We start from the raw sequence: 13,561 nt of genomic DNA on the forward strand, positions 1-13,561 counted from the left end.
AAAATTAAATCTTGTTTTCATTTAACCTCAAATTTAAAATAAATTTTGTACAATTAAAACTGCTGCACAGGCAGACATCCTAGCTCTTCACAATGGCTGGTTTATGATCGAGACAAATAGAAACAGATTTTTTGCTCTCTGTTTGGTGTGGTAAGCTGTGAGAAGGGCAGCTCCACCTACCCACCTATCCTGTTCTTGTGAAATTCTCAGTAATATCCAAAGACAAAGCAGGGTCTGGGCCTGCAGACAGCTACTTTGCTCTGATGGAGCTTAAAAAAAAAAAAGACATCAGCATAATTCAGTGGGCCATAATTTAGTTAACATAGATTTGGGTATCTAAAGTGGAACTGTACAAATCTGAGTTCTACTCTGTTTTGCTAACCTGCTGGATCCCAAGATTTTAATCCTGAAGGGGCCATTTCAAATAACCTGACATCCTGCCTAATGTCCTCCAGAGAACCTCACCCAGCAATTCCAAGGTGAGAAATTACTCAACCTCTCAACCTCTCCCTGACCTGCCAAATCCTTTTTAGAAAGATACCATGTCCTGACAACATTTGCAGCCTGCAGAGAACCTGTTACTTCAGTGGTTCCTAGAGTTGAAAACTTGCTGAGATCTTTATCTATAAAGTCTCTGAAGTGAAGCACTTAACTTTCTGGTCATATTTTGTCTCTTCAGAAGGACAAATGCTACAGCTCCATCTGAGTACACGTAACTGGACTAATCCAATCCTAGTGTGCTCACTTATATTAGAAACAGAGAGCAAGTCCACAGGGCAGGGAAAAGGTTAATATTACACACTTGGTGAGGTCAAACTCTGAGAACACATAACAAGCCATTATGTAAAAAATTGCCTGCATTTATGAGTCACTGCATTTATGAAGGAACTGATATGAAAAAGACAACTTGGCAAAAGTAAAGAAAATTATTTCCAGCTTGAAGTTTTGCAATCCTTCAGTATATCAAGGCTCACTTACTGTTATTACTATCCATGTTGTGCAATGTTCTGAAAGTGACATTGCTTTCCCTTGTGTATGCATAGAGATGTCCAACAACTCCAGGTATTCTTCTCTCATAGAAAATAAATGAGAAAGCAGGCATAACTCAGAATATCATACAAGATCCCCTCAAGTAGAGTGGTAGAATCCTAATTTTTTTTTTTTTTAATATTTCCCTTCTAAATAATAAATCAAGCCCACTGCATTTCTCTATCTGGAATGATATGGTGGAGAGAAAGCTTGTGAATTTATTTTTCACATAATCATGAAACCATTCTTATGTGAAGCACTGAGATATAGCAGGTGCTTCCACCCACAGGTGAAACAAGTCAAATATTTAAGTTTTTCTGTTTAAATCCAGACATTTTTTAAATGCAGTAGCCCCAAACTTTGACTAACAACCTGAACGTACATCATATCAGGGTAAAACACATCAGGTTTTAAGAGCTACTTTTTCAACTTGCTAACAGTTTTCACTTCAGTCAGTATTTGGTTTTGTATTTAACAATTTCATACACAGCATGGATATATGCAACACCAAGGGAGCTAGGGTTGAAATGGTTAAAATGGAGCTGATAGGGGCATCCTCTTCATGACTCTCCACACTTCCAAAAATGTAGTGGTTAATGAACCACTTACAGCACAAGAACCAGGTCACTAACTGAGGTTTCTGAGCATCTTTCAGGAATCATCTATTGGTGTGCTGAGTGCTTGCAGCTAAATTCAAAGTATACAGTCACTGATACAGTCAGACAAGATATCGTGAAACTTAAAAGGCACTTGGGCAAAAAGCATTATTTTAAAGATTATCCTCTCAAAATAAGACTATAAGGTGGGGAACAACTTTCCTATTTTAATTAAGATAAATAGGAAAATATCTAATCAACTAAGACAAAGCCAAGCAATGATTTTCACTTTCAAAACTGAAGATTTAGTGGGACATCTGTGCATGTGCCTTCTATGGTGACTGTTGCCTCTCAGATTGCCCAGAATGGGCAAGATTAGCAAGGAAAGTTCTTTAAATGCCCCACTGCTGATTAAAGGATCTGCCTGACACACCCACCTGAGGCACAGAAACTTCTCCACTTATCGCAGGAAGTTTTGCACCTGCAGAAATCAAATGGTCTGAATCATTAAGACATAGAATGGTTAAGATTGGAAGGGACCTTAAAGGTTACTTATTTCAAATCACTCTTTATTATCACAAATCACTCATTGTTATCAGGAGCTAAAACAACAGCTTGACTGTCTCAGATACCATAACAGAGGGACTGAATAATCAGTCATGGAAACAGTATATGGGAGACACTACTAATGGCTTTGTTATATAATGACTTATTTCAGATGCACACAGAGATTTAGATATATTTGATACTAAAATAACGGCAGGACATTGCTTTAGAACTCACAGTTGTTCCTCCTTCCATCTGCAAATTCTGACATCACAACTTAGGCAGACGTGCCCCTGTTCCTACCCCTCATCTTTCTTCTATTGCTGCCGTTGAGCTGACTCAGAATCAAATCAGCAGCAAACCTCACAGTCATCTAATTCTTCAGTGCTTTCCTAGGGAGGAGGAGGTAGGGAAAAGAAAAAGAAACAAAACTGTCCCTTTAAAAACCCAAGCATTTAAGCTGCTTGTCAGTTGTCTTCCTGAAAAGGCCACTTGAATGTATTCAGGAATATTTGCATAAATGCTTACAGTGAGTTCACCGTGGCAGATAGCACTAATGGTACATAAAGTAATTTAGTCACTTCTCTTAGGCATCCTGTCAGGGTGATAAGCACCCCCTCTTTGCCTTGTTACATATTAGATCATTAGATAATAAAGTGTTAGAGCATGCAAACTGACAGGGTCTAAGGGACTATCATTTTTTGAGGGCACTGAATTCTGCCTGTAGGGAAAAATAATAGAGAAACTGATGCTGCAGTTGGCTTTACATTCTTGTGAGGCCTTCAATGGTTTTAGGCAAAGAAAAAAATTTACTTTGCAGCCATATCAGAGTATTAACTGGAAATTTTGGAGACATCTGCAGCAGTGGACTTTATGCTGGTAAGTTTGAAAAGGGTTGTTGCAAACCCTGTCAGAATTCCCCTCTTCCATAAGCTGGTCATTTAAATTGCATTGGAAAGGTTTTGCTTTTAAAATTGACACTTAGGATGAACTACAAGCTGAAATGTAGTCTACTTGTTGGGGCCTATAGGATCTTCACTATACATCTTGCTATATATGTACAATTTAGAAAGGTCAGCCACACCAGCTTTCTGGTTTACCATAAATATAAAATGAGTAAAAATCCCTCTATTTGCAAATGAAAAAGTGATAATTATTGAAAGCCACAGATTACTGTGGCTTACCCTATTTATACCACACAGAGATGTATGAAATTATTTGCCTCTGCCAGCTATTACTTCTGAAAGATAGATATACTTATTTGAAATACAAATTTCTTAACCCACTGGTTTCAAGGAGGACAGTGTGTGGACATGAAACCATGAGCTAAGTTCCTAGTTATATTCAGAGAGACAAGCTACAAAAAGGAACTTTCATTTTACTGTCTGTCAAGCAATATATAAATAAAGATGTGTTCGATATCCCAAAAATAATCCAGGCTAACTGCTAATGAGATGGTGAAACCTGAATGTGGAGACACCAGGCTCCTGAGTGGCCTGGGAAGTAAAGATTTCTCTCCAGCTTTCGGCACCCAAAGTCTTTTAGGTGTCACATAAACTGCAACTCCATGTTTAAGAGCAGCAAGCCCTAACACAGCTTGGTAAGGAAAAATAAACTGGATATTGTCTAAATAAATTAGGCAACCAGCAAACCTTCTTGCTACATCCCCCTTTCACTGTCCCCAGTCTTCACACATTCAGGCATTCATTTCTATTGCAACTGGTTATTTTTGTTAAACAACTAGCAAAGTACACAGAACACATTTGCTCAATGACATATTACAGTTAGATCCCAGCATTTAAAAACCTATGCTCAGAAGTTGCTCAGCAGAGCAATAAACCAGAGACAAACAAGTCATGACCACGTCAGCTTCCCATTTCACCATTAACAGATACCATTCAGGTGAATCTGTCCTCCCCCAGAGGGAGGCTAAAAGGCTGGAGGGAGGAAAAGCAGGCAGGCTCTCTACCACACTTGAAGATATTATCCAGGATAAAGAAATCTAAAAAGTAAGGAAAAATAATATACTTGGGGAAACAAATGGAAAGTAAAAATTAAAATCAGTGCAGGGAATCTGTCACCCATTCCAGGTGGTCTAGGGCTCATGGTGGCTATATTAAATATAAATATCAATATATTCAATTTCAATATCATTAAGCCAAACTGAGACTTTTCCTATTCTTTTCATTCAGTTAAGTGTTTTAGACACCTAATAACAACATTTAAAACAGTTAGTGGATTTTTATTTCTTTTAATTAGATTTTCTCTGTCTCTTGGATTCAAATGTGCACAGAATTCCTGGAGAGATGGATTTAGGGATTTAAATTAGAAAGATTTAGATTAGATTTCCCAAAACTTTGGGAAGAGTGCAACTTTGTAGTAGAGGTCCATATTGCTAGCAGTTGCTTTATGAGGTTGCTTGAGAGATGCCTGAAGAAGTACATTAGAAAAATCACCTTTCCAACAAAATGTACACATGGAAATATTTTGCAAATGTTGAATTTCAATTTTAGCACAGTAACTAGGGTTTATGTAGATACGTAAGCATAACATTCTTTTTTTTGTTTCTTTTTGCTAACAGAATCCCTCAGGTAGTAGGAGAGGGAATGATAGCTGTGGTAAAATGAGATGCTATAACACCAGGCAGATGAATAAGAACCTTTATGTATGAGAAAGCAAGTATTGCCTTGACCAAAAGCATGCCCTGAGAAGACTGCAATTACACTTTGGAGGGAGGGGAGAGCAGGGAGGAAAGAAGGCATCTACTTCAGTTTGAATATTAGTAAAAAATAGGAGTGTTTTTTTAAAGACAGAACTTATTTGGAACATTACAAAATTTAACACAGAGAAGTTCCCTTTTGTAACGTTCTGCCTTCTGCTAATTAATAAAGACAGAATTCACACATTCTTTTAAAAAAATAAGCAAAAATTATGACAGTGGTTTGTTTATTAAGTTAGGTTGTTGGCAGGATGAAAAAAATCTATAACATGAATTATGACTGAAAATGGCTCATAGCCTACATAAAAAGTCAGAACTAAATAAATACAGATGTAAGTTATGTTTATATAATGAGAAATGCTGCTGAGCTAAGAATTTTAGGTTAGTAAGTGTGAACTACAGACCCGATTCTGCAAACACTTATCAATACCCTCAACTTTACTGACACAAGAAGTCTCATTGATACCAACAGGACCATATGTGAACATAATCTTAAATATATGCATAAATGCTTGCACGACTGATGCCTGAAAGCATAAACAGAATAGAAAGCTATTTCCACAGGAATCCAATGAGTAGCTGAAACTCACACATTTGTCCATTTCTCAGTATTAATAGTTTCTTTTAACAGATCTAGTTAACATTTTTCTGAGCATTCACTTTCCCAGAAAAATTTTATCTGGTTTCTTAAAGTTTTTGGGAAAATCCATTTAATTATTCTTCAGATCTTTGGCTAATATTTGTGAAACAAACCAGCATAAAGGACTGGTGCCTTCTACACTCAACTACTCCTCTTAAAGGGAGCAAACACCTCTTGAATTCAGGATTACAAACAGCTTTGAATACAAAGAGCTATTCTACCAAGCTCAAAAAGGGAGAGGGGAGCGAAATGCCCTGGTTTTGTTTTGTTTTTCAGTAGTAGTCATCAACTTTGAGGACAAAGAGCAAAACAAAACATTAATCAAATCCAGATTTTTGCAAGTACATTTGCACTCAGAACTCTCATTTTAAACACCTACAGTCACCAGCAGATGCTCTCTTCCAGGACCAGCTGGTCTTATGGAAAATATTACTGTCCCCAGGCTGCTTCTAGCCACATGCCCCTATCACACCCTTTTGAAAAGTTTTCCTCTCAGACAAGCTAGTAAAGTTGCCTTGCACCATTTCTCCTTCAATCACTTCAAAATAAGCTAGATTGGCAAAGTGTTATTGTTTAAACAGTTTGACTCAAGTGAACTGCTTTGGAGTGAAGGAGACTAGGGAGCAATCACACACCCATATTAGCTGGCATGTCCTTGGTGTAGAGTAGCCTGCAACAGGGAGCAGATACAAGCAACTGTGTTAAGCAGGGAAGAGCAACTTCCTCAGCTGCCACAGCTGAATCCACAAGATACCATTCTTATATGGCTTCAGTAAGCAGATGTATTTCCAAAAGGGCTCTGCTTTTATTTAGGGCAATTTGAAGTAACAGCTGGATCTCCTAGAGAGCTCAGCACTCTGCAGATAAAAAAAATCTAATCCCAAATTTGGGTGCTGAGCACTTCAGAAAATATGCAACATTCTTTAGATGCACAGTAAAAAATCAAGGCAATCTGGAAAAGATCAGAGTCCAATTTTAGGTGCTGAACAGATGCAACCAGAAAAAAAAAAAAAAAAAAAAAAAAAAGAAAAAAAAAATCATCACTCTTCACTGACACACAGGACAGACTCTGCACCCATGTTTGCTTATTGGATTGTAATTTACTAAAGTTAGTGCTGACCTACTTCAAATATTTCCCCTTTGGTCTGGAGGCCAGTCCCTTTAAAATACCCAGTCCCGAAGGTATGAACTGTTACAGGACAATTTGAAACCAGCAGTCTGAGACACAAACCAAAAAAAGTCCACATTTAAAGTAGCAATGCCAACCAATGAAAATGATATGCCTACCATGTTCCAGATAAGAAGGCGTACCTTCCGAGGGATCGAGTCTTCGAGCTCTCCGCCCATGCTTGGAGTTGTTGTGTACAAACATATTGTCCGACACTGCCAACACATGGCCATCAACATTGACTGTTGTAGACACCACAACCTGGAAGCCCAAGAGCAGATTGGAAGAAAATTTAGATATATATGCATGCTTTTTAAGAAGCGCGGACTGTAATAAAAGTCGGTTAAATAAATAACAGCTCGGAGACATAGAAAATTGCGTGGCTGTTTCACATAATAGCTGGTGTGTATGCTGTGCAAATCTAACAAGAGATATTATTGATGAATGAGTCTTTGGCATTGAAAGTTTTTGATGCAGTTCAGTTAAACTGAAGAGTTTGTAGCTGCGTGGCAGACAGCATACTGCTAAATATAATTTTAACAAGAGGATCTTTATTAAGCATTTTTTCTTTTATACAAGAGCAGCTGTATTTCACCCTAAATTATCCTTGTTTCCATGCTAAAATTGATAGAGCTGTTGACACTGCAACTGAGAATTGAATCAGAATAAAAGAAAACAAAAATTTTGTGAAGTCACAATGACATTTGTTGCATGTCTCCCTCCACCCTTCTCTGATGTTCTCCCCTCAGTGCAGCCACTACAGGGTGTTGAACTTGCCCAAATTTCTCCTGAGCTCTGTCTCAGAGAGTACATATAGGCTTGTTTGTTTACACATACATGCTTGACAGTGAGAGTTTTGATCTGGAGAACATAAGCCTATTCATCCAGCATTAGAATTATTTGTATTTCTCAAATTATCTCAATGCCAACACCTGGGATTTGGTTTGAGGTGAGGGCAGTGAGACAGAGAAGCACTGCCCTGTAGGCAGTTTCCAGCACTTCTGCTCCCCTGAGCAGCCTTGTCTGCGAGACAAACCAACTCAGTGAGGGCAAACAGTTAAGTGTTGGGTACAGAGTAGAAGATCCAACTGCTTAGAGGTGGCCAGAGGGACCTTTCAAGCTTCAGAGTCAGCAGGCACTATGGGAAATCCTTGGTCAAGCCGAGGGCACCCAAGCCACAAACCATCATGGAAGAAAGGAGGGAATGTACTGGGCACGTCCCTGGCAGAGCTGTGAGCTCATCACATGGAGTGTCCTCCCACTCAGAAGGGTCAATTGACCTCACAACCTCCCTGGTTTTCATTCAGCCTTCCCCTTCTACAGCCTCTTCCCAACAAAATATGGCATTCCCAGGGTTTTACGCCAGGCAAAGACTTGGCCTTTAGCTGGCTGCTAGCTTGCTAGGAGCACGCATTGCCTTCAAGAACTTTGACTAAAACAATAAGAAGCAATGACCTACACTTCTCCTTACATTAAACAGGGAAAGGGATTAAAAACTGAAACCCACAGAGATATGTTTATTCATGTGACCTCTTACAACCAAATATAATAATTGTCTGTTAATTGCAGTTTCAGCTCCCACCTCATGGTTCGACATGTGAAACAGCAATCAGCAGCTCCTGTTTAATCCACCTATTATGTTGACTAATTAACTTTGCTCGACAGTTTATTTCTTCCTCCATTATCAGCCCCTGTCAGCCGCAAGCACACTGCCGCAAAGGGGGACCTCAGCCCTTTTGATTGATCACCGATAGATTGACATGCAGATTAATTTAATTAGAATCACCTCACTTGAGAAATGAAAGACAATGGCAAGGGGGCTAATAGATCTGCTCTTATAATGAGGCAAGCCTCCAGAGCCATGGCAGAGGCTTTCTGATTTATTTTGCTGAATTCCCCAGTTGCTCTGAAAGGCTCTCGCTTTAATTGTTCTTGGTTTTGAGAGGCTTTAGCCTCTGAAGAGGTGAAATGCTTTACAAGAATTGGCAAACATTGCTTCAACTCTCTCAGGAGGCTGCTGCCTCTCAAAGTTGGTCAAATGGGGACACTTAAAGGATGGCTTACAACAATTCAATTTCATCATTTGAACTAGATCTTGGAAAAAAAAAAAAAAAAAAAAAAAAGTTAAAGCAAAAATTTTCCACCTATTTCTGGTCACAGATTAAAATGCTCAAAAATCTGAAGCAGGCAAAACTGTTAAACTGCCCGTTGCTAATCCTGAAGTCTTTGTCTTTAAAAAGAGAAATGCAAGAGCAAACTGTTTTCATCTAGAGGATCCTAAAAACCGTCCCTCAGAATGGCATTCCAGACAATAGATTTTTGAGTGAGTTTTAAGAGAAAAATATTAAAATAGAGAATAAATGATTCAAGAGCTCTTACAGATGGAAATTTGGGAAAAAGAAAGCACCAAACACTGTAGGTAAATTTTTCTGAAATCAAACTAAATGGAAAAAACCCCCAAGCCCTATATATAAAATTCCAAAAGAGATTTCAAAAGTAATTTATCCATTGCATTCCTAAGGGATAGAATAAAGTTTATGATATTTTCAATAACATATGATCTTATAGTAAATGGCTCAGGGTTTGCAATCTTATTTGTGCACTTGCAACCATTGTAAATTCTTTGCAACTGGTATTATGGAGGCAAATCTTTAGCTGACATTGCCTGTCATAGCTCTGTAATTTATGCCAGTTCCTTATCTTCTACTATGGGTTTGCCTAGATGCATATGAAAATTGAGACAATTATAATTAATAGCAATGTCTACAACAATTATTTTCCCCAATCCTAATACCATATAGGCACACACAAGTTTCTGATCAGCCCTGTGATGAAACCCAAACTTTTGAATGTTCTAGAAAAATAATTCCAGAAGAAGAACAGGCCAAGATCAGTAATAGCAAGGTCCCAAACCTGTGAAAATCACATATATAAGTAGCTGTCACTATGCATGCACTGCTCTAGAGAAGAACTCAAGGAAACAGTCCTAGTGAGGACAGTTTTATGTTAGTGTATCTACATTTAATTTGCTTCCTTCATTTTTCTGAAACTCCTGATGCAACATATTTTGCATTACTTAACAGTGTCTTCCTACCTACCACCTGACCAGAGGGTTAATTTACTAAAAAGAGACCACATTGGTGTGGTTCTTCTGTTACTAGCAGAAGAAACTACAACAATAAGCCCCAAGAGAAACTGTTTCCAGTCTCAGGAAATATTGGTGGGTGGAGGAGGGGAAGTGGTTACTCTCATATATCTGTCTGAAAAAAAAATTATTATTCATAGTGCACCTGTGAGAAGCAGCACATGCTTACTCCTTACAGTTCTTTAAATACAAAATCTCATTAATATAGGAATACTGAACATACAATACACTAACAAAATATTAATACCTCTCGTTATTAACAGTGAACAAAATATATCTCAAATATTGTGTGTAACAGTTACATACTTGGATTGCTATAGATCACATACAAACTTACAAGTTACACTCACATTTTTTAATTTAAGAGAATACTCCACTCTCCTCATTTTGATTTTGAGATGACTGGGATAAGTTCAAGTTAAAGCACAGGCTAAAAGTAATTTGTGGAGAAATCATAAAATTAGGGGGAGGGGAGAGCCAAAGTATATGTAGAATGGGCACTGAGGCATCCTAAAACCCAGACCATAGCAAGAGGGAAAGGCACACTACAGTTTAATAGATGATTAATGAGGTGCTGACACATTAATGTAAGCACAGGGACAACCAGGCCTGCCAAATCTCAAACCTTTCCAAATTTTGTCAACAAAACACAGTTTTAATTTGGGACAGGCAAACATGAAAAATTATTTGAGTTCTAGCTCTTCACAGATTTTGAATTTAAATCCTATATCAACACAAGGGCAGACAGAGCTCTGAAGGAAACACATTGGTTTACAACTTCCTTCAATGAAGTTGGCACTATCAGCTGCATGAATGTATCACAGCTCTGTGAATTATTCTGCCTGCCATTAGATGAGTTTGTGAATACTCTGGAATTTAGTTTGAAAAAAATATTCAGAGACCAGGAGTCTGAAGATCAAGCTATTTATCCACGTTTAGAACTTGGCCTGTTTATTTGTTATAGTACCTCACCTAATATATCAAAATTAAGCATTGCATGACTCCTCATTTTTAACCACAGTCCATTAAGTTTTTCTAACTGATTAAAAAATAGCATGTTTCTTGTGCTTTCAATTTTCTCTGATGTATGGTGAGGGATCTGAAATTTTTGCAGTGTCCCCAACATTCCGTTCTCTGCAAAGGCAGAGAAAATCTGGTTAAGGTTATTTCCAGATTTGAAATGTGTCATCAGTGTTAAACCTGTAACTCCAGTGTTGTCTGCTTTTCTGAAAGCTGTGCAGAAATGGCTTGAACAACATCTTTGTTTTCATCATCACTTAGTGGCCTCTTCCTACAATGTGTTGACTTCCTTATTCTGGTAACTGAAAATCAGTTGCAGTTTAACAAGACTCTTAAAAAGGTGCTTAACTTAAAGCACTTAAGTGCAATAAATTCAGTAATTTTGCTCATGCTTAATCACCTTGTTGAATTGGGCCACAGCTCTCCCTGTTTTTCAGCCTTTTTTTTTTTTTTTTTTTTTTCTCCCCTTCTGGGGATGGGTCCTTTCCTGCCCAAATTCATTATCTGGGATTCATGAAGCACCACCTCTGTCTCTTATGCACACCTGCAGTAAGACACAAGTAGCTTCAATTTAAACATGAGTGGCAGAGTCCCATGGAAGCAAATCAGTGGACTAGAAGGCTAGGCTGAGGAAGAGGCTGTGGTAAAACAATCAAACAATGTGGCAACTTCTAAGTGACTTTCAAGGTTTAAATATTATATGAATGTCTGGGGCTTTATGCAGTGACTCAGTCTGAAGTTTCCTTTAAATTAAAATTTGACGTGTGAGTTTGCAAGCAGTTGTGCTAAAACAAGAATAACGAGATAACTGGGGCACCTGGATTTCATTAATTACATTAATTACAATAATATACAAAACTCTTTAGGTTGTATGAATGAGTTTTTAGCGTTGAAAAATATGGACAGAGTTTGCCCACGTTACCATCTACTTAGTTTTATTATCTTTACAGACTGGGGTGCTATAACCCATCCTACCAAGACTGGTGACTTATTGTGATGAAGAATACAAAATCAGACTGAGCATCTGCTCCATGGGATTTCTGCAATAAAAAGGCAAGTTTGGACAAAAATGACAACACATGGTGTCACCAAATGTTTTGTGTGATTGGGATGATGAAACACAGAGATGGAATAATTTTCTCAAGGACAGGTAGGGAGTCTGCAGCACAGCTGAACATTCAAATGTCTCAAGTCTCTGCATGGTACTTGATTTCTTCTCTTTGAGTGTCTCCTTCTGCAGAGCCCCAGCTATCACAGCCAGGGCCAGCACTGCTGCAGCACACAATTTGCTGGCACTTGACACTGCTCCAGTTGTCACATTCATGGACATCTCATAGAATGCAGAGGAATTATTTCCTTCCTGGCCCACAAATGCTTTTGTATTAGGCTTATCACACTACTAAATTTGCATGCAAGGTTCAGGATAAAACTTCCTAATTCATTTCTATCTGTGAATCTGAATGACACTTCCCACACAGGTTGTTTGTACGAACACCTACTTTGCATCTTTCCTGTGCCATCTTAACCTCTTCTATACCATATGATAATCAGACAATCCCTTGCTACAGGGGAAAAAAACAACCAACCAGAAATAAAACCACCGTAAAAAACTACTAAGAGAAGAAATCTTCTGCAGGGCTGGTCCTTAGATACTGAAAGAATTGTGTCTGGCCCTTCACTGTTTCTCCCAACAAAACTATGATTCTAATAACTCCCAGCAACTTCTGCAGACTGATGCATAAGAAACTATGGCCAAAAGACAGAAAAATCTCTGGGCAGCTTAACAGTCCAGCACAGACAGGGAAACCAACTAAAGGAAGGGAATTTTCTTTTGTGTATGTGTGTGTTTATATATATAAAAAGAGTGTGCTACTATTAAAAAAGTATCTGGAAATACTTTACCCTCGTCATTTTTAATCTGAACTTTGACATAGCTATTAGAGAACTTGTAAATCACTGGTAATATTTCAAAGGTACAGACAGCAATCCACTGACTTCAGAGAGGCCTAGATTTCACCTTGTTCTTACACAACATTGTCTCAAACATCTAGGTGCATCATATCATTGAGATACTGTATGTATGCTTGGTCCTTTTCACCATAAATGAAGCCTGGATTCTGATGGCTTTATTTTAGAATTCTATTGCTAAAAGAGCAACAAGTTCAAAATAAAAAAATAATAAATAAGTAAATAAATTATATATATATGTAATAATAATAATAAAAAAAAAAAAGGTAAGAAAAGAAAAGAAACAAAAGCAGCTATTGTAACAAGCCTGGACAAGCTTCAATACCACCCTGTATTATAGTATGAGTGGTTTGCTCGGCTGAAAGTGATTAATTTCTTGAAAATGCTAAGGTCACACTAATTGACATGACCTGTGTAATTAAGCAGTCTCTGTTTACACACAGGAAGCTCAACTGCTGTGAAGCTGGGTTTGTATGACAGAATGTCTTTACAAGTCCAGAGATCAACAACCTTTCCTATGTCCTACCTCCTTGCCGACACAGGCTCCTGATTGCTGTTCTGAGAGAACATGCAAAGACATTACCATATGAAAATCAGCCTTGAGCCTGGACAAGTGCAAACCCAGCAGAGTGTACATGTTGTGAAGCAAGCTCTGACAGGCCCCAGGGGTGACTGCTTGGCCTAAATCCCTGTGCTGGTGAGTCCTTTTTCCACTTTCTCCTTCAGTGAT

The 13,561-nt window shown here is 38.2% G+C and overlaps 1 protein-coding gene across 9 annotated transcripts in view; it reads right to left on the reverse strand.

The window, feature by feature from the left end:
* Nucleotides 1-13,561, reverse strand: part of EBF1 (EBF transcription factor 1) — a 271,478-nt gene that overhangs the window by 85,665 nt on the left and 172,252 nt on the right. For 5 of the 9 annotated variants that reach the window (XM_071758425.1, XM_071758424.1, XM_071758429.1 and 2 more), the window contains exon 8: nucleotides 6,818-6,959. In XM_071758425.1, the coding sequence (XP_071614526.1) occupies nucleotides 6,818-6,959 (142 nt within the window). The remainder of the gene's footprint in view (nucleotides 1-6,817; nucleotides 6,960-13,561) is intronic. The other 4 variants (XM_071758426.1, XM_071758427.1, XM_071758430.1 and 1 more) reach the window with 1 other exon arrangement.

The sequence above is a fragment of the Heliangelus exortis genome, chromosome 15 (genome assembly GCF_036169615.1).
Source record: "Heliangelus exortis chromosome 15, bHelExo1.hap1, whole genome shotgun sequence".
Taxonomy (NCBI): Eukaryota; Metazoa; Chordata; class Aves; order Apodiformes; family Trochilidae; genus Heliangelus; species Heliangelus exortis.